This window comes from Manis pentadactyla (assembly GCF_030020395.1).
Source record: "Manis pentadactyla isolate mManPen7 chromosome 15 unlocalized genomic scaffold, mManPen7.hap1 SUPER_15_unloc_1, whole genome shotgun sequence".
Classification (NCBI taxonomy): Eukaryota; Metazoa; Chordata; class Mammalia; order Pholidota; family Manidae; genus Manis; species Manis pentadactyla.
The window spans coordinates 2690839-2708379 of record NW_026644588.1 but is presented as its reverse complement, the minus strand read 5'-3'; the positions used below and the strand labels follow the sequence as shown (position 1 = coordinate 2708379).

General features: G+C 58.2%; 1 protein-coding gene across 2 annotated transcripts; it reads left to right on the top strand.

The window, feature by feature from the left end:
* The first annotated feature begins 265 nt into the window (after positions 1 to 265).
* Positions 266 to 17417, top strand: U2AF2 (U2 small nuclear RNA auxiliary factor 2). Of its 2 annotated transcripts, none has more exons than XM_036909151.2 (12): positions 266 to 1485; positions 5257 to 5392; positions 6092 to 6136; positions 6439 to 6542; positions 6878 to 7029; positions 8240 to 8356; positions 8533 to 8671; positions 12672 to 12751; positions 12833 to 12955; positions 13250 to 13348; positions 13598 to 13846; positions 16673 to 17417. In XM_036909151.2, the coding sequence occupies exons 1-12, from the start codon at positions 1437 to 1439 to the stop codon at positions 16805 to 16807; spliced, it is 1428 nt and encodes a 475-aa protein (XP_036765046.1). In that variant the 5' UTR covers positions 266 to 1436; the 3' UTR covers positions 16808 to 17417. The 2 variants fall into 2 exon arrangements, with proteins under 2 accessions (XP_036765046.1, XP_036765047.1); XM_036909152.2 differs by having other exon boundaries at positions 271 to 1485; positions 13250 to 13336.
* Positions 17418 to 17541: the final 124 nt, after the last annotated feature.

Here is a 17541-nt window from a genome sequence, read left to right as displayed (position 1 = left end):
CTGTGCCCCGCGGGACTCGGAGAGGCAGGGGTCCGGAAAAGAGGCGTGAACACGACCCGCTGGACTACTCGAATTAGAGGCGCGGCAGCAGGAATCGGGGCTCAATGACCTTTAGCGGAGGCAGCCACTAAGGAGCCCAGGGCATCGCCACCGCCTTTCCGCCAGGAGGCGATAATGCGGGATTATCTCCCTCCCGGAAGTGCCCTCTCTGTGTTCCCTTCATCAGGAGGGGACCCGGCGCGGTTACTCGGTTGCTACGGCAACCAGGAGCGGTCGGCCTAGCTTCGCCGTTGGAGAATGCAGTACTTTCCCAGGAAGAAGGGGAAGTCTCGCGCACGCGTACTGGGAGCTCTGGAACCCAGTGCCTTTCCGGAGCACTGAGAAACCTAGCCTCAGACCGACCTCTCCGCAGGCGCAGAAGGCCGTCTCCCGCCCTCCCTCTTCCACCCTGCGCAGGCGCACAAAGCCGCGCTGGAAACCTCCGCAGCGGCTGCGCGCGCTCCACTCGCTGGCTGCTTTTGTCTCGCGCAACCTTTTTAGGCCCTCTGCGAGATCGGCTGTTCTTTTCCTCCATTCTCCCCACGCAGAGAGCCAGGTGCCGAGAGCCGGGACCCCTCCCCTTTTCCGTATCCCTTTCCCTGACCCACCTCGCCTTCGTCCTCCCTCCTTTTTCGGTTCCCGAAGCCGGAAGGAGCCGAAGCACTGACGGAAAAAGTCGAAGCTGTTTCCCGTGGTGAGGCCTTCCCGAAGCGGTGCCGGAAGGAGCCGAAGTTCTGCGGAGTAAGGTAAAGCGAGCGAGTGGAACCTCCGGAGAGAGCCGAAGTTTGGCATTGAGCTTAATTTCTGGCTGGGCCAGACGGCGAGTGCCGGAAACCCTCGGAAAGTGCCGGAGTCCGGGCCGGTTAGGACTGTCGGAAGTAGCCGACTGCTTGGACAGAGCTGGTGAAGAGGAGCGGGCAGTGTCCGCGGAAGCCGCCAAAGACTGGGACGGTTTGAATTGCCGGAAGAAGCCGAACCCTTGGTAGGGGACTAGGCCCAGAGGAACGCGAGGACCTACGGAAACGCCCGAACGCTGAAGAGCCGATTTCCGAAAAGTTGCGAAAGCCTGGGAAGCCGGCGAAACCCTTGCTTCGGGTGTTTTCGGAAGTAGCAGAAGCCGCCGCTCCTACGCCTCCTTCTACAGTCCGGAAATAGCCGACAAGTTTCGGAGCCAGGCTCTGGAGGGAGGGGCCCCTCGCAGGCGGGCAGGCGGGCGGGGAGAGGGGCGGAGTCGGGGCGGGGCGGGCAGTCGAGGCTTGATTAGGTAGGAGGTGGCGGAGCGCCGGCGGCGGCGGCCGGAAGTAGCCGAAGCGAGCGGCGGAAGTAGCCGAGCGGCCTGAGCGGGCGGGCGGCAAGGCGAGGCCAGAGCTGCACAGGGCCTACGCGGCCGCCTCAGCATGTCGGACTTCGACGAGTTTGAGCGGCAGCTCAACGAGAATAAGCAAGGTGAGGGCGCGGGGGCGCGGGGCGGCGGGTAGGGCGGCTCTTGGATTCCCTCGGTGCCCCCCCCCCGCCATTTTCTCCTCGCTTCCCCGTCTCAGTGCCGCGCGGCTCCCCCCCCACACCGTCCCTTGTCGCGCGCCTTGCTCACGTGACCGCCGGCGTGTAGCCGCGCGCGGGCGGGGCGGTAAGGAGGCGGGGGGGGCGAGGGCCGGGACGCATGCGCCACGAACTCCGCTTCGCTCCCACGTGGCCCCGGCGGAGGCGGCCGCGGTGGCGGCAGGGCCAGGTCGCTCCCCGGGCGGTCCCGCGCAGGCTCTTTTTGTCAGTAATCTGGAAGGAGATTATATCGGTTCCCGAATGTCCTCCCTTCTGTCCCGCTGCCCCGGTACTTCCGCTTCCGGACGTCTCCGCGGCCAGTTCTCCACGCCCCTTTTATTCCAAAATGGCGGTTGAGACACCCCCTTTTCACGTGGGCGCGGGTAGGGCCGAGTCTTGGGGCGCCGCGCGTGAGGCAGGTTCCCTCGGGGAATAGGGTTCCTCGTGCCTCCTTAGAGTGCGCTCGCGGACGGTCGCTTCCGCGGGGCTCTTGGCAGACCCGAGGATCGCACTATGTAGTATTTGCCTCCTATTTTGCCCAAGTGATGAACCCCACTTCCTGTCCGACCCCATACTCGGGGCACGTAGACCCAGCCTCATAAATGTACTCGACGTAGAAAGGAAGCTGGAGGTTTGAAGCTGTTGGTTTGGACCTGGTCCTATTGGGTTCCTTAGGGGAGGGTGTGAGGCAAGTACCCTCCAGGTGAGACCGAGTCTACAAAGCAGGGGCTTTCGCGCAGATAACTTTGAGATTCCCAAGAATATTAGAACTGGGAGTCATTGGACGTTGAAAACATTCCCCCTGTCTCCCTATTTTGGTTTGAGAGTGAAGAAGCGTAGGCCTAGGGAAGGTGTGGGACTTGCGGATTAAGCTGCCTGCGATGAGTGGCGCCGGCCTGAGCCCAGCTGGAGCTGGGTCGGGGCGGGGGTGACTGGATTGGTGCTGCTTGACAGTAAAGGTTTTGGAAGAGTCGAGTTGGACTTGAGTTATAATGTCTACTTGTTGCTACTTTATTATCTTTGTGTGTTTTTTTTCCTCGTGTGTAACTGGAGCATCAAGGTTGTGTTGTTTATTTTGAAATGAACAAGGATGGTAGTAATTACAGTTACACTGCCATGTGCCAGGCAGGCACTTTGCCACGCTCCTTGTACAGGTTTTCTAAGTGGATCGTTTGGTAATTCTAGGAGGCTGGAATGATTCCCTTCCTTTACTGGGTGGAGGAAATAGACTCAGAAAGCTTAAAAATTTAACTGGGTCTCAGCTGGTCAGAGGTAAAGTGGAGATTAAATGGGGTAACATGTAAAGTGTGTGGCACGTGGCTTGGCATACCCAAGTGCCCAATAAGCAGTATTTCTTACTGTGACACCATCCTTAGTATAATTGTGTGCCTAGGAAGTAGAGAGGAAGGGTTTCCTCAGAGATGGTGTCAGGGTTGGGGATGGGCAGAGAAAAAAGTGCGTTCCAGATGTTATTTTACCAAGTCCTCCCAACTGGGGAATGGATATGACCTTTGTTTAAAGAAGAAAAACCAAGCTTTAAAAGTTTGGGTCCTCTTGTGTGGCTTTATACAGCTCATAAGCTGACAAAGCTGACCCTGCGCCTGACTGGCTGCAAGGCCAAGTTCCGCTAGGCTGGACAACTAGCTGGAGCTGGTTGGTTGGGCCCTTCGTTGAGGCACTTGTAGACCTGCTGCCTGCGTTCCCCCAGGTGGACCCGTCTTTGCACAGCCCTCTCCTCTTCCTGCCCTGTACTGGGAAACGAGGCGCTCAGCCCTGCCTCGTTGCCTGGTTTGGTGGAGCTGTTCACACAACTTGGCCATAGCATTTTGAGCAAGCAAGGCTTCCTTTCTGTTTTGAACTGCCCAGGGTCATCGTGTGTATGTTGGTGGGGGGTGGGGGAGCTCATCTTACAGGAAAGCTCTGCTCATGTGTGGCTCACCTGTTGTCCTCGTCTTTGTGGGCCAGCTTCCTCCTATCTGCAGCCTTTGCCTAGTGCACCTGTGTCTCCAGAGAATTAATTTCCTTGTCTGCATCCCACATCACTGCTTCCTCTGGGTCGGACCCTCTCTGCCTGCTTGTCTGTTTCAGAGCTTTAGCCACAGAAACAGTTCTTGGGGCTCACCGCCTGCCCAAGGGGTGGAGCCAGAGGCCCAAAGTCGTAGGCCAAGCCTATGCGCTAAGCTCACACTGCCAGCTCGTTCCCTGCTGTTCCCTCTGGGTGTCAGCCCTTGGTTTGTTTTATGGTATACTTTATTGCTCTCCGGGAGATTGTCAGTAGTTCCCACTGTCATGGGGGCCTCTGGCCTGGCCTTGGCATGCTCTGCCCGCCTGAGGTGAGGGGGTGGGTAGCCTGACTCTGCTGCTCTTGCTGCCATTGCAGGGGTCACATTCAGGCCTCACCATGTCCGTATTTTGTGTGGTGAGCAAGTCATGTGACCTGTCCCTCAGTTTCCTGTTACCTAAACCTGCAGTAGTGTTTTCCCAAAAGGTGGTAAGGATTAAGTACAAATAAGGCTAGCACAGATTTGGTTTTAGAAAGAATTCTGATGTTTGCTGCTGTTTTCTTTCTAAGGTACATGTTTTTCTTGAGGTTTAGTCGTTTTGGAGTTGAGCTATATTTACAAAAAAGCCATTTAATTGCATCAAAGATATCAGACAGCAGCATGGATTAGACTAAAGTTCCCTTTGACCCGCTTTTCTTAGTGCCTCGTCCTGTCTCCAGATGTGGTAGTTGGTAGGTGTGCGAAGCTGTGCCTGACGGCTAGGTGAGGACGCTGTGCCTCAGAACCGTGGGAATGTGCTGGGACGGGTGCGCCTGCTTGTGGCCTGGCCCGCTCCTGGCCCACACGTCCTTCCCAGGGGAGGTCAGCTGGGAGCATAGGCTTTGAGCGTGTCCCTGCCAGCAGAACCGCAGTTAGTTCCTAGGCACCACCCCAAGGCCAGTGGTGCAGCAGGGCTGGGGGCTGGTGGACAGTCTGCAAGACACCAGACTCCAGATCCTCTGCCCCCAGAATGGGGCTGGCTGGCTGGGTGGGGTGGGATTGGGGTCAGTGTGTGCCATGTTCCTCCCTGCCTCCGCCTTCTGGGGTAGGACAGGGCATTTTCTTCAGTCCAAATTCAGAAAGAGGCACCTGCAGAGCTGGCCTGCGTTACTCAGTGGAGCTCATTGGAGCGGAAAGGGACGGGTTGGGTTTCCCTGTTTCCCTGGGGATATTAAATCCTACCTGGCACCTGACCCCAGAGCCTCATGCTGGGGCTGTGGGTGTCAGCTGATTGAGGAGGTCTTTCCTGAGGGGTCACCAGGTCCCTTCAGGAAAACATCACTGGGTCTCTTGATTCCCCAGCCTCTAGCCCTGCCCCTCAGGGACGACCCTGGGGTCAGGCCCCTCACCCTCGAGGGGGACCAGGAGCCAGCCTCCTCGTCTTCTCTGGCTCCCCAGCTCCTCCTGAGCATCCTCAGGTATCTCACACCCCTGGGGCACTTCCAGGCCCTGTCCCCTCAGGTAACCAGCTCCCGATCCCTGGGTCCCTGAGGGTCCCTGGACTCACTCATGGACCCAGGAAGCTTGCTGTCTCCCCTTCCCCCAGGGGCGGCTTCCCGGGGCCTGGGGCTTGGCCCCTGTGTGCGGGTGGGCTGGGCCTCACCCTGCCTCAGCTCATGGCCATCTGCCTCTGCAGAGCGAGACAAGGAGAACCGGCACCGGAAGCGCAGCCACAGCCGCTCTCGGAGTCGTGACCGCAAGCGCCGGAGTCGGAGCCGTGAGCGGCGCACCCGGGACCAGCGGAGTGCCTCCAGGGACAGGCGGCGGCGCAGGTACCAAGGCTCGGGGCGTCCCTGTGCTCAGACCCACGCTTGCCTCTGGGTGTCCCTGTGCGCGTCTGGGGGTGGGGTCTGCTGCTTGTTAGTCTTGAATTTGGTTTATTTTGCCTTCTGTTTCTGAGGTTTTCTTCAGGTTTTGGTGGGTTGATGGGGTCAGCAGGTTCTTTATCTTAGAGCGGAGTCGAGACAGGGTTGGTTCTGTCTCTTTCTAGGTAAGGGACTGCCACCAACCCTGACTCCAAAGGCCTGTGTCTGCTTTTCTTTTTCTTTGTGGTTGTCTATGGGGCTGGGCTCTGCCTCCTGGGAAGAGGGTGGTCTTGGAGAAGGGCAGCATCTCCCCAGCTGCTTTCTGGCCTGGGGATGGGGGTCTTCTGCTTTGTAATGCCTCTTCCCTTCCTAGGCTCCCTTCCGTTCTCTCTGCCCCCTTAGGTGAGGAAGGGCAGGATAGGTGGAAGTCTTCCTGTCTTCTCCCAGCTCAGCTAGAAAGTGGTCTGTCTGGCCCTTCCTCCTTCCTCATGTCCTCTTTCCTGGCGTGGTTGGTTTTTGGGGGGAAAGGCAGGGCCGAGGGGGCCTGCTTGCTGCTTGTTCACCTCGGCCCTGTCCTGGGGCCCACTGCTCTGGGGGGGTGTGGTGTGTGGGGAAGAGGAGGGCCCCCAGTCACCCCTTCCCATACCTTTCCCTCCCACCCCCCAGCAAACCTTTGACCAGAGGCGCTAAAGAGGAGCACGGTGGATTGATGTGAGCTTCTCTTCCTGCCCTTTCAGCCTGCTGTCCACTCCCTTTGCCTCCCTGCCTTCTTCCCCCAACCCCTGCAATCCTGCCCCATCCTTAACCAGCCCTGGCCCAAGTGCTGGGGAAGAGATTCCACCTACCTTGAAACCAGCACCCTCCCCCAGGCCTGGGCATAGCCCTAACCCAGATCCTCTCCCTCCCGGAGAGCGTGGAGCTCCCAGTGGGAGCTGAGGGGTACTTGGGGGGGCTTGCAGACCCACCTTTGGTCAGACTGAGGTTGCCCTGCCCCACTCTCCCCCCAACCCCAGTCGCTCCCCCCGCCATGAGAAGAAGAAGAAGGTCCGTAAATACTGGGACGTGCCGCCACCTGGCTTCGAGCACATCACCCCCATGCAGTACAAGGCCATGCAAGGTAGGCTCTGGCTGCTGCTGGGCTCCTCGCTAGAGGGCCTGTGTGTGGGCTGAAACAGACCCTGGATCCCATGATGGGGAGGGTAGATGAGGTCTGTGCCCTGGGCTTTCTGCTCTCTGCTCCTTTGAAGCCTCCTTGCAGGAGGAGATGTCCTGAGAACCCAGGGGTAGCGGCGATGGGGCTGCCGGCAGGAGACTGGCCTCTCGGAGGTGCGGGTTCCTGGCTGCCGGGTGTGCTGGAGTGCTGAGCAGGCCAGGGGGCTCCTGAGGGGTGAGGCAGGCCGTCCCTGAGTCCGGGCCCTGATGGGGCTTAACCTTTTCCTGCCCCTCTTGAAGCTGCGGGTCAGATCCCAGCCACTGCCCTTCTCCCCACCATGACGCCTGATGGTCTGGCCGTGACCCCGACGCCGGTGCCCGTGGTCGGGAGCCAGATGACCAGACAGGCCCGGCGCCTCTACGTGGGCAACATCCCATTTGGCATCACTGAGGTACTGCTCTCCCCTGCCCGCCCCCCACCTGTTCCTGCCCTGCCCTGCCCTCCCTTCCCTACCCCACCCCACCCTGCACGGGTCAGACTCTGCTCCTGCAAGACCCCCCGGCCCCCTCCCAGACGGACCGATGGAGTTGAGCCAGCCAGGGGCCGGGCTGGGGGTGGCCCTCTCCCTCCCCGCTCTTCCCCTCTCCCGTCTCCCTTCCCCCAACCCCCTCTGCAGCCCAGGGCTTAAGCACACACAGAACGAACCCACGAATCCGAATCTGAATCCAGAGAGACAGAGAGGGAGACTCGGACACACACACACAGACGCACGCCCCCCTCAGCTCTTCTGACACGCCTCTTGTTCTCTGCTGCCTGTCCCATCCTTTTCCCCATCCCTCCCGTGGTCGCTGCTCTTTTATTTTGATCGCCCTGACCTCCCCCACCTTCCCCACGCTCCTCTCCCCCTCTCCCCACCCCTTCCCGTGGCACCCCCTGAGAATCCCGAGATCAAAGAGTTGTTTCCATTTCTCTTTAAAGTGAAATATTGTGGGGCTGAGATCCCTCGTAGCAACAAAAAGTTTGCTACCATCGTCGAAGGCAAGTAAGGTCCATTCTGACTTTCTCACCCTGCACTTTGCTACATTTGATAAACCAGCCCCCGGACTCCAGGGCCAGATCCCTCCACATCACTCTTTTCTCCCCCCCGCCCCCTCCCTGCCCTGCGTCCCCTGCTCCCCCTCCTTGGCTCCCCTCTCCCCTCTCCACTCGGGTTCTCTGGGTCCCACCTGCTGTTTCTTCCTTGCTTTCTTTTCATCTCCTCGTATTTCACCACCGAATGTCTCTCCCCACATGTTCCGTCTCTTTGTTTCCTCTGTTTCATGTTCTTTCTTCTCTCCTGTTTTCACTTCCTTGCATCCTTCTTGAGCGATTTACCTTCTCCCCCCGGGGCCCCTGTGGTCCCCCCGTGCCTGTCTTGTCGCCTCCTGGCCCGGCTGTTTATCTTCCCGCTTCCTCCTGCCGTTTTCTCTCGTTCTTTCCTCCTGCTCTTGTTCCTACTATTGACCTCTGCGCCCCTACCCCCACTCCACTGTTCCTCCCCCCACCCCCCTGCCCTCCTCCTTTCCCCTACCCCAAAACCCCTCTGTGTCTCCCTCTCTCACCCTTCCCCTCCTCTCTCCACCCCCCTCCCCGCCCCTCCCTGTCTCCTATTCCCTCTGCAGGAAGCCATGATGGATTTCTTCAATGCCCAGATGCGCCTGGGGGGGCTGACGCAGGCTCCCGGCAACCCCGTCTTGGCAGTGCAGATTAACCAGGACAAGAACTTTGCCTTCTTGGAGGTGGGTTGGGCGTGTGGTGGGACTGGGGAGGTGAACGCCAGTCCTGGCCCAGTACCTGTGCAGCAGCCCTTGTTTTGCACTGGGCCTTCTGCAGGGTGCTGTCCCAGAGGCCCTGGGGCTGGGGACTGGAATGGCCATTCACCCACACCCCTTACCACCCCTTCTCTTTCCTTCAGTTCCGTTCAGTGGATGAGACCACCCAGGCCATGGCCTTTGATGGCATCATCTTCCAGGGCCAGTCACTGAAGATCCGCAGGCCTCACGACTACCAGCCCCTGCCTGGCATGTCAGAGAACCCCTCTGTCTACGTGCCTGGTGAGTGGTCTTGCCCCACCTTCTCCTCCAGCCTGTCAGTAACTACTTAGGAAGTGGTGTGAGTGCTTCATCTGGTGGCTCAGACCCTTGGAGAGGTGGGGGTCCTCCCTGTTTGTAAGCAGCAGAGCCATGACAGGTGGAAGGTGTCGAGGGAAGTGAGAAGCTTGTATTCTGGCTGTCGTTTTTGTGCTGGGGCCATGAGGTTAGTGGGTGCACGTGTGGTCTGGTAGTTTGTCAGTAAAGCTCCCTGTGTGGAGTCTGGCCCCTTGGCAGCCTTTGTCGTCAGGCTCAGTGTTCAGGTCGGTGTGCCCTGAGCTGCTCCCCATAACGGTGTCCACTGTCACTACAGTTTGGTCGTAACAGCAGATGCAGGGTCAGTGAGCTTTCCCTGCAAAGGGCCAGAGGGTAAACATTTTTGGCTTTGGGGGCTGTACAGTCTCTGTCGCAGGCACTCTGTCCTGCTGTTGTAGCATGACAGCCACAGAAAGGTGCATGAGTAGGCGTGGCTGCCTGCCATGAACCTCAACAGGTATGGCCGTGACGTTTGGGTTTCATGTGCCATCCACAGCTTGAAATGCCTTTGAGAAGCCTTGCAGGCTGTGTGGGAAATGGCCATGGCCGGCTCGCCCTGCAGGCTGTGGTTTGCTCACCCCCATAGTCAACTGGTGCAGGGGAAGATCCAACCTCTGGGGCCCTGGTGGTGGGTGGGAGATGGGGGCTGGGGGGCCCAGGGGTCAGGCCCCTGCAGTTCTGGCAAATTGGAGTGAGTAAGCAGGATGCGGGTTTTGGCTGTGGCTTCATATTAATGGACGCCTTGTAGAAACTGAGCTGGATCTTCACTGTGTGATGGGGGCGCATGGAGTCCTGGAGAGGTGGCACCTTGGGACCAGGTTGGGTGCCTGGCTTCCTATCAGTTTTGGTAAATTCAGGGCATCTCTTTACTTTTAAGACACGGCTGGAGTGTGCATCTGACAGCTTTTTGCATATGCAGTGTCTGCAGGACCGTCTCCCAGATGAAGCTACAGAACGTTCTGGGCCTCTTGAGGAAGCTCAGTGGGCTCGCCCTCACTCGGGTATGAGGGCCCACCAGCTTGCTGAGGGCCGCGTTGGCTTTATCTCGTGCGTGTGTCTTGGACCTGTTCATCATCGTGATGGGTCTGTAGTGCAGGAGTAGCAGGTGACATCCAGAGGTCCAGGTGCGGCTTTGAACAAAGGTTTATTGGCGCTGCAGTGGCTAAGCTGGGTGGCGACAGACACTGTGGCTCATTTTATTTACCACGTGGCCCTTTGCTGGGAAGCTGTACCCGCCACTGCTGTGGTGAATTGAGGTGCTGTGTCACAGGAGGAGAGCAAGCGTGGGGCGCTGTGTGTCTGCCCAGGGGTGAGGAGTGATCTTCCAGGTGTGGAAGTCTGGCTCTCGTGTCCTGCCCTGCCTCTGCCTCTGGTGGGCATGGAGACCCAGATACAGGGGCAGGCTGTGGTTGGTCTGCAGTCTTCCTGAGTTGGGGCCCTTGCTAGGGAGTGGGTGTCACTCATTGAGCCAAAGGAAGATCACTGATTTCGTTTTGGGATTTGTGTCTCCAGAGAGGCTTGAGGGTCCACGCTGGTGGCTGGGCATGTCCGTACGTTTGTGGGGGGCTGCCAGAAGCAGCAGGAAGTGGGTTCAGCATCCATTGGACTTTCTCTGTGATAAAGCCAATGGTCTGATTTTCTCTGCTAAAAAAAAAAATTTATTTAGGGAGACGAAAGTGGAAGAAAGCATTTGACAAAATTCTGGTTTCTTGGTTGGAAAAGGAACAGTTCAGGAACCAGAAAGGTGACTTCCTCACCCTGATAAAAGGATGCTGACTGGAAACCACGCAGGACACATCTGGGGTCCTGAGCCCTTCCATGGGTTCCCACCCACCTCAGGCCTGGAGCTGTCCAGTGCTGACATAGGGTCCCAGTTGGTCCTTTTCAGACAAGGTGGAGTGGGGAGCGGGAAGAGCCAGTGCTGACTCCAGCAGCGGGAACGCCGCCGTCAGCCCTCCTGTGAATCTAGCTTGGCCCTGTGCCCAGGCCTGCCCTCAGCTCTGGAAGTCCGGCCCCCCATTGGGTGGCTCCTCCCTGTCAGCCTTCCCCCTCCCCAGCAGGATTTCCCTGTGCCAGGCCCAGTGCATGAGGCAGTCCGGGGCCTGCTGGGGAGGAGGCAACACTGCCAGGCACCAGGAAATACTGCTTGGCTGCTGGCATGGCTTCCTGAGGGGTAGCAAGGCTCTAGGACGAGAGGCATGTGCTGGTAGCCCCTCAGAGCGAGCAGGTAGGGGAAGCAGGGAGGAGCGGCAGCCAGGGGGATTGGAGGCCTGCATGTTATGTCTGGGGTTGATTTTGGGCACCCAGACCTACCTCAGTTCCTGACTGGCATCACTGTTTCCTGGCTGTTTGATCCTGAATGGGTTGTTCTCCCCTGCTTCAGAACCAGTGTCCACAAAGGGCCTTTGACCACTGAGGCATGGACTGACTGCTCCCTTGTGCAGGGAGGCCTGGCCAGGGTGGTGTCAGGTGGTCTGTTTGCAGATGAGAACACTGTGGCCTGGGGGCCCGACTCTGGTGCCCTCAGCACCATATGCTTTCCTGAGGTGTGTGGCACAGTGGGTCCCAGCCTGGGCCTGATGGCTGGGGTTCTTCATCTGGCTCTGCCAGTGCCCTGCTGGCATGCTGGGACTTTTTTGCACATCCTCGTCTGCCATAGCAGAGCTCTTAGCTTGCCAGAGTGGCCTGTGCAGTCGGGTGAGTGAGGATCCTGGAGTTAAGTCTGTGTGGCCTTGGGCTGTGTGCACTCGCTGCAGGCTGGGCTTCTCCTTCCATGCTGCGGATAGAATTTCTTAGAGCAGTGAGGTGGAGGATGGGGTGCGTGGGACCTCAGGGTCCTGGCCTATAGTGGATGTTTGGTCTGCAGCCCTGCTCCCAGGACACACCGGCTCATCCCGCCGTGACAGGCTCGGCTTTGGCTCTGGAAACTGCTGGGTGGGTGCCAGCACTTCTTCAGGGCAGGGTGGTGGCTGGGCGCACCCTTCCCTGGGTGCAGTGGCCTGTTGTCTGGGGCCCTACCACCTCACCTGGCCCTCCCCAAGGTGAGGAAGAGGTGGGCGGGGCCACGTGGTGCAGGACTGCAGAGGAAGGCAAGGCCGAGGGGCCGGGCAGCTGTGGGCTTGAACTTGGAGAGTGAAGGGTGGGGCCTTTGCATGGGTGGTGGGTCCTTGTTTCCATCCTTTTGTGTCCATAGGGGGTGCTGTGTAGCTCGTGCCCCCTGGGAAGGCTCTAGGAATTGACTGACAGATTTGTGAAACTGGTGATGCCACCTGGCAGGCACATTTCTGAATCCACAGTTAAGTGGAGAGGGCAGGATTTAGTGGGTGCCAGCTGACATGCTCCAGCCATACCAGCCCTCCGTGGGTGCTGGCATAAGAGTGCTGAGTGAGCAGGGACATCACACAGCAGGCTAATGTCATACAGAGGCCAGAGAGCCACTGGGAGTGGGGAGTGGCCTGCCCAGCTGCGCCAGTGGCAGGGCCACTGGGGAGAGGCCAGGGAGGCTTTCTGGGAGGCCTGATTTCAGGATTTCAGCTTTGGAGGAATGGGCTCTGAGTTGAGGCCTGAAAGATGCAGAAGTGGTGGGTGGGCCATCCTGACCCCTCCACAGTGGGGTGAGAGCCGTTCTGACCTGTGAGGGTCACCCCAGCAGGGGGGCTCCATGGCCTTGGGGTGGGGGCGCTGCTGTGGTCTCATTCTGGAATCTCAGGAATGCTGCTCCATGAGGCTCAGGTGCGGCAGGTTTGGGACATGGTGCTTTCTCTGTCATGTCTCCAGCCACCGTGGCTGGGTGGGTACACCGATGGGAGGGACAGGGGCCTTCTGCCACCACGTCCAGTGAGAGGGGCTTCTCCTGCAGATTTGGCCTGGGTTTTGGGTGACGACCTGTGCTGGGAACCGAAGTCCATCTACTCCTTTCTTCTCTTAGGAGTGGTGTCTACCGTGGTCCCAGACTCTGCCCACAAGCTGTTCATCGGGGGCTTACCCAACTACCTGAACGATGACCAGGTAGACCCGTGCCTCTGCCCCCCACCCCCACCCCCCACCCTTGTTTCCCAGACAAGCCCTGACAAGTTGTGGCCACCTCAGGTGAAAGAGCTGCTGACATCCTTTGGGCCTCTTAAGGCCTTCAACCTTGTCAAGGACAGTGCCACGGGGCTCTCCAAGGGCTACGCCTTCTGTGAGTACGTGGACATCAACGTCACGGACCAGGTGAGCCCTGGGCCCTGGTGCTGCCCACCTGCCCTTCCCCCGACCCACCCTGTGCCGTGCTGTCTCCCCTTGGGCTGGGTGGGAGGCGGCCAGCCTAAAGCAGGTCCTTGTGTGGGGCACTCAGCCAGCTTCTTACCTGTGGTTCTAGCTCTTCCCATGCTCTCACCCCTTGGCCTTCCTCTCCCCGACCAATGCCCGGCTCTGGGGTATTGGGACTTGAGGGGAAGGTGGTAGGCTCCTGGCCCCTGACCCGCTGCTCTCCCCTGCACCCTACCTGTCATCCCCCAAATGCAGGCCATCGCAGGGCTTAATGGGATGCAGCTGGGGGATAAGAAACTGCTAGTCCAGAGGGCAAGTGTGGGAGCCAAGAATGCCACGCTGGTGAGCCCCCTGGCACGTCATCTTCATTGGCTAGAGGGTCACCTGGGGGGTGGGAAGTGGCTGGGCGGGGCTGGGGCAGGCCGGCCCTATACTCTGTGCCCAGCTTTCCTGGGCAGCATTGGGAGTGGGCACCTGAGCCTTCAGGGGCAGGGTGAAGTTTTCCTTGGGTTGCAGTCTGGTGTTGTGGGGGAGCTGGCCGGGAGGCGGGCCTTGAGAGGGTGCCCGGCCAGCCTGTGACGCTTGCCCCCACTCGCCCCACAGAGCACCATCAACCAGACACCTGTGACGCTGCAAGTGCCGGGGCTGATGAGCTCCCAGGTGCAGATGGGTGGCCACCCGACGGAGGTCCTGTGCCTCATGAATATGGTGCTGCCTGAGGAGCTGCTGGATGACGAGGAGTATGAGGAGATCGTGGAGGACGTGCGTGACGAGTGCAGCAAGTACGGGCTGGTCAAGTCCATTGAGATCCCCCGGCCCGTGGACGGTGTGGAGGTGCCTGGCTGCGGGAAGGTGCGTCCCCCCACCCAACTCTGTCTCCGTCTTTTGACATGTGTGCGACCCCACCCCCGCCTCCTCTGTGTGTCTCTTCTCTGAGATGCATGCACACGCCCCCAGTTATGACCCAGAATGTGGCCAAGCCTCAGGCTCTGGTGGCTTGGGTTCGGAACCTGACTGCTTTATGACCTTGTGCTGCAAGGTTTTTGACCCTACCTGTAGAGTAGGGAGGAAGGTGTTAAAAGCAGGGCAGCTGCAACCCACTTGAATCTCAGTTGCTCTGCTAACTACCTCTACCTGCATGACCCTTGACCTCTTGTGGCAGTTGCCCCGGCCCTTCCTCCAGGACACAGCCAAATGGTCTGGCTTCTGATGTTGCAGTCTGATTATGGAGCCCACAGAGCCAGGTCACTCTGGCATGCCAGGTGTCACACTTCACATCACCCCCGGGAGGTGGGGACTGCTCGCCTGCTGACCTAGCCCCTCAGAGTGGGGTGGTGTTCTTGCCACCAGGCAGTGCTGGGACCAGCCAGCCTGGGTACTGACAGCACACGTGCTGTATAGGTAGGAGCTGGATCGTCTTGGGCTCTGCTTTAGACAGGAAGGTCAAGGTAAGGAAGTGGCCTTACACAGGCCTGAGTGAGGCCTGGTTAGCCTGATAGGCAGGTGGGGTCCTGATCAGGGGGTGCAGCAAGCACAGGGTCCCTGGGGCAGGAGTCTGCCCTGTGTGTTTGTGGACAACAAGGCCAGAGTAGCCAGAGCAGAGCATGGTGGGGAGGTGGCCAGGGGCTGGGCCAGCACGGCAGCTCTTAAAGGGCAGCAGGCCCAGGAGGGTTAGAAGATGGGGGCTCCTCTGAGCAGGAGGGAGGAAGCTCTGAAGGTCTTGACTATGGTCAGATGCCTGGCCCCTTACAGTGAGGCTGGGGTGGGCATGGGGCTCAAAGCAGTCTGGAAGTTTGGAGGGGCTGAGAGGTGACAGTGATGTGATGGTTGGCGCTTTGGGAGCTAAATGGCTTGCGAAGTCTGGGTGAAAAGATGGTGACCCGGTTTAGAGAGCTGGCAGGAGGACAAAGGATGCCAGTGGCCTTGGGGCATATCAGCCAGTAAATGCCTGGGCTTGGTGGGTGATGTGGGTGTGCAGGCTACGGGGCGGGGAGCCCAGTGACATGCTCAGACTCCTGGCCATGGTCACTGCATGGAAAAGGCATGTGAGAGGCAAGGGAAGTGAGGTTTCAGGGAGGGGAAGACAGTGCTGGTGGGCTGGCTTCAGGGTCCTGACATGCCAGCAGAGATGTGAAAGGAGCAGTGAGCTGGGAGAGGTGCAGTCCAGGCCTGAGGTCAGATAGAAACCCCGTCACCATGGGCACAGTGCTGCTAGCTTGGGCTTCGGGCTGACTGAACTTGTCCAGGGAGCAGAGGAAGTGTCACGGGCCGGGGGCCCAGGGATGGGCGGAGGCAGAAGGTGGGCAGCCGTCCCTCCTGTTCCACTGCCTACTCTTCACTGTGTGTGGTGGAGACACCAGGTTCCCGACACATCAGTTTGATTCAGTGCTGTCGGCACTAGATGGGAGCCGGGCTTAAATGGGGCCTGAGTATTTGCGGGAGGAACAAATGGAAAGACCTGCCTGGACTCTGATCAGGTGTTTAAATATTTTTAGACTTTTTCTTTTCAAACGTACTGATAAACTGTTACGTAGCACAGATAGAGTAGTGCCCCATCACCCAGTTCAGGTTACCCATATCTTGATTCCTATATGTAGCCTCCCACCCTCCTTTTTCTTGCTGAAATAATTTAAAGTATAGCTCATATCTCCCCTGAGGTATTTAAGTATATTTCTCTAACACCTACTAGCATCTTGGCCCGGTCACTCTTGGCTTTGGGAATCTGTGCTGCGAGCTGTAGGGTGTTGTGCCTCATCTCCAGCCCCTACCCACTAGTACGCCCTGCTTTGTGACAGCCAGAAATGTCTCCAGATGTTGCCAGATGTCACCTGGGGACACATTCATCTTGGTTGAGAACTACTGCTCTAAACTTAAGAAAACTTTTGATATTAATGTAGCCACCACACTGTTACATTGGGAAAATTACCCTTAGTGTGTCTGCCCTTGTTACATTCAGACGCTCCTTACTGTCTTGCAGTGGTCAGCGCAGCTCTTGGAGTGAGTAAGCGTCCACATGGGCCCCTTCAGTGTGGTCTCAGACTTGCAATGTATCAGTTCTATGTTAACTACCCCTCTTTCCCCCCCTCCCTTTTTTCTTTTACAAGCCATTTTGAAGCAACAGGGGCGTTTATCTTAATCCCTCTGTTCTGAATTAGGCTGGTTGTATCCTGCTCTCCCTCCACTTCCTATAAACTGGTGGTTTAATAAGCAAGACAAGCATCAATTGAGGAAGATTGAAGTTTTTTCTTATGAGTTATCCTGGGTTTGAATCCTAATTTCTGAGCTTCCTTTACGTCATCTGTTGTCTAAGGATAAGGTGGTCTTTGGCGTGGCTAATCCAGGTGCCCAGCACCTTGCAGGTGTAGGGGGGTGACGCTGAACACAAATAGCCCCTCTCCACAAGGAGCTTCTTCTGTCCTCTGTGGCTCTTGACCTGAGCTCCTCTGCTCTTTCTTACTGTCCATGCTTCTGCACGTCTCTGCTTGGTGCTCTTGTTCTTTGATCCCGGGGGTCCGGAGAATGTTTGAGTAAATGCCTCCAGACCTATGGCTGATGCTCTTTTTCCTCCTGTGGAGTTCTGGGTTTGGGTTATGCTGGCTGGTTGCTGTGACTGAGCCAGCTCATCCTTGGAGGCCAAGAGGCCACCTGACCTTCACAACCTGCCTCTTGTTCCCACAGATCTTTGTGGAGTTCACCTCTGTGTTTGACTGCCAGAAAGCCATGCAGGGCCTGACAGGCCGCAAGTTCGCCAACAGAGTGGTTGTCACAAAATACTGTGACCCCGACTCTTACCACCGCCGGGACTTCTGGTAGAGGCAGCAGGGGAGGGTGGGGGGGCCAGGCTGGCTGGGGGCTTCTCCTGTGCGTCCCCCTTCTTCCCTCTGAAGATGATGGGCAGAGGAGTGACAGCCGAATGACAGCCGGCAGCAACTGGAATGGCAGCAATTAAGGGTGGGGGGGTGGGATGGAGGGTTGGGGGAGGGGACTGGAGAACTGCGTGCACAGGCCCCCAGACACACACCCACAGACACAGAGGGAAGGGGTCAGGATGAGGAGGGGGGTGCACAGCAGGGCAGGGTAGGACCCCACAGCCCCTCCCCAAACAGCCTCTTCACCCTTATTACCCCCTCGCCTCCCCTTCCCCATGGTAGATACATAAGTGTGTTTATATTTTATGGCCAAACTATTTTGAATTTTGTTGTCCAGCCCCCGGTGCCCTGCCCTCTCCCTTTCCAGGACCACAGCACCTGTCCTCTTGGCCTCTGGTCCTCTTCCCATCCTCTCCCCGGTTTCTTACCTAGTTGATGCTCTTTAGTCTTCCTGATCTGTCCCCAGCCCCATGACTCCCGTCCCCTCCTCCTCTCTGTGGCAGTTTCATATTTGCTAAGACGAATTTGCTCATTAAACATTTTGTTGTATTTTACTTTATGGAGCTGCTTTGTGTCGGTGTGTGTGACCGCCCCCCATTCTCCCTTGCCGGGTGGGGCGGGGTTTTCTTGGGCCCCAGGGTGGGCTTCGCTTCGGAATCCTGGTCCGCAGCGTCTCTT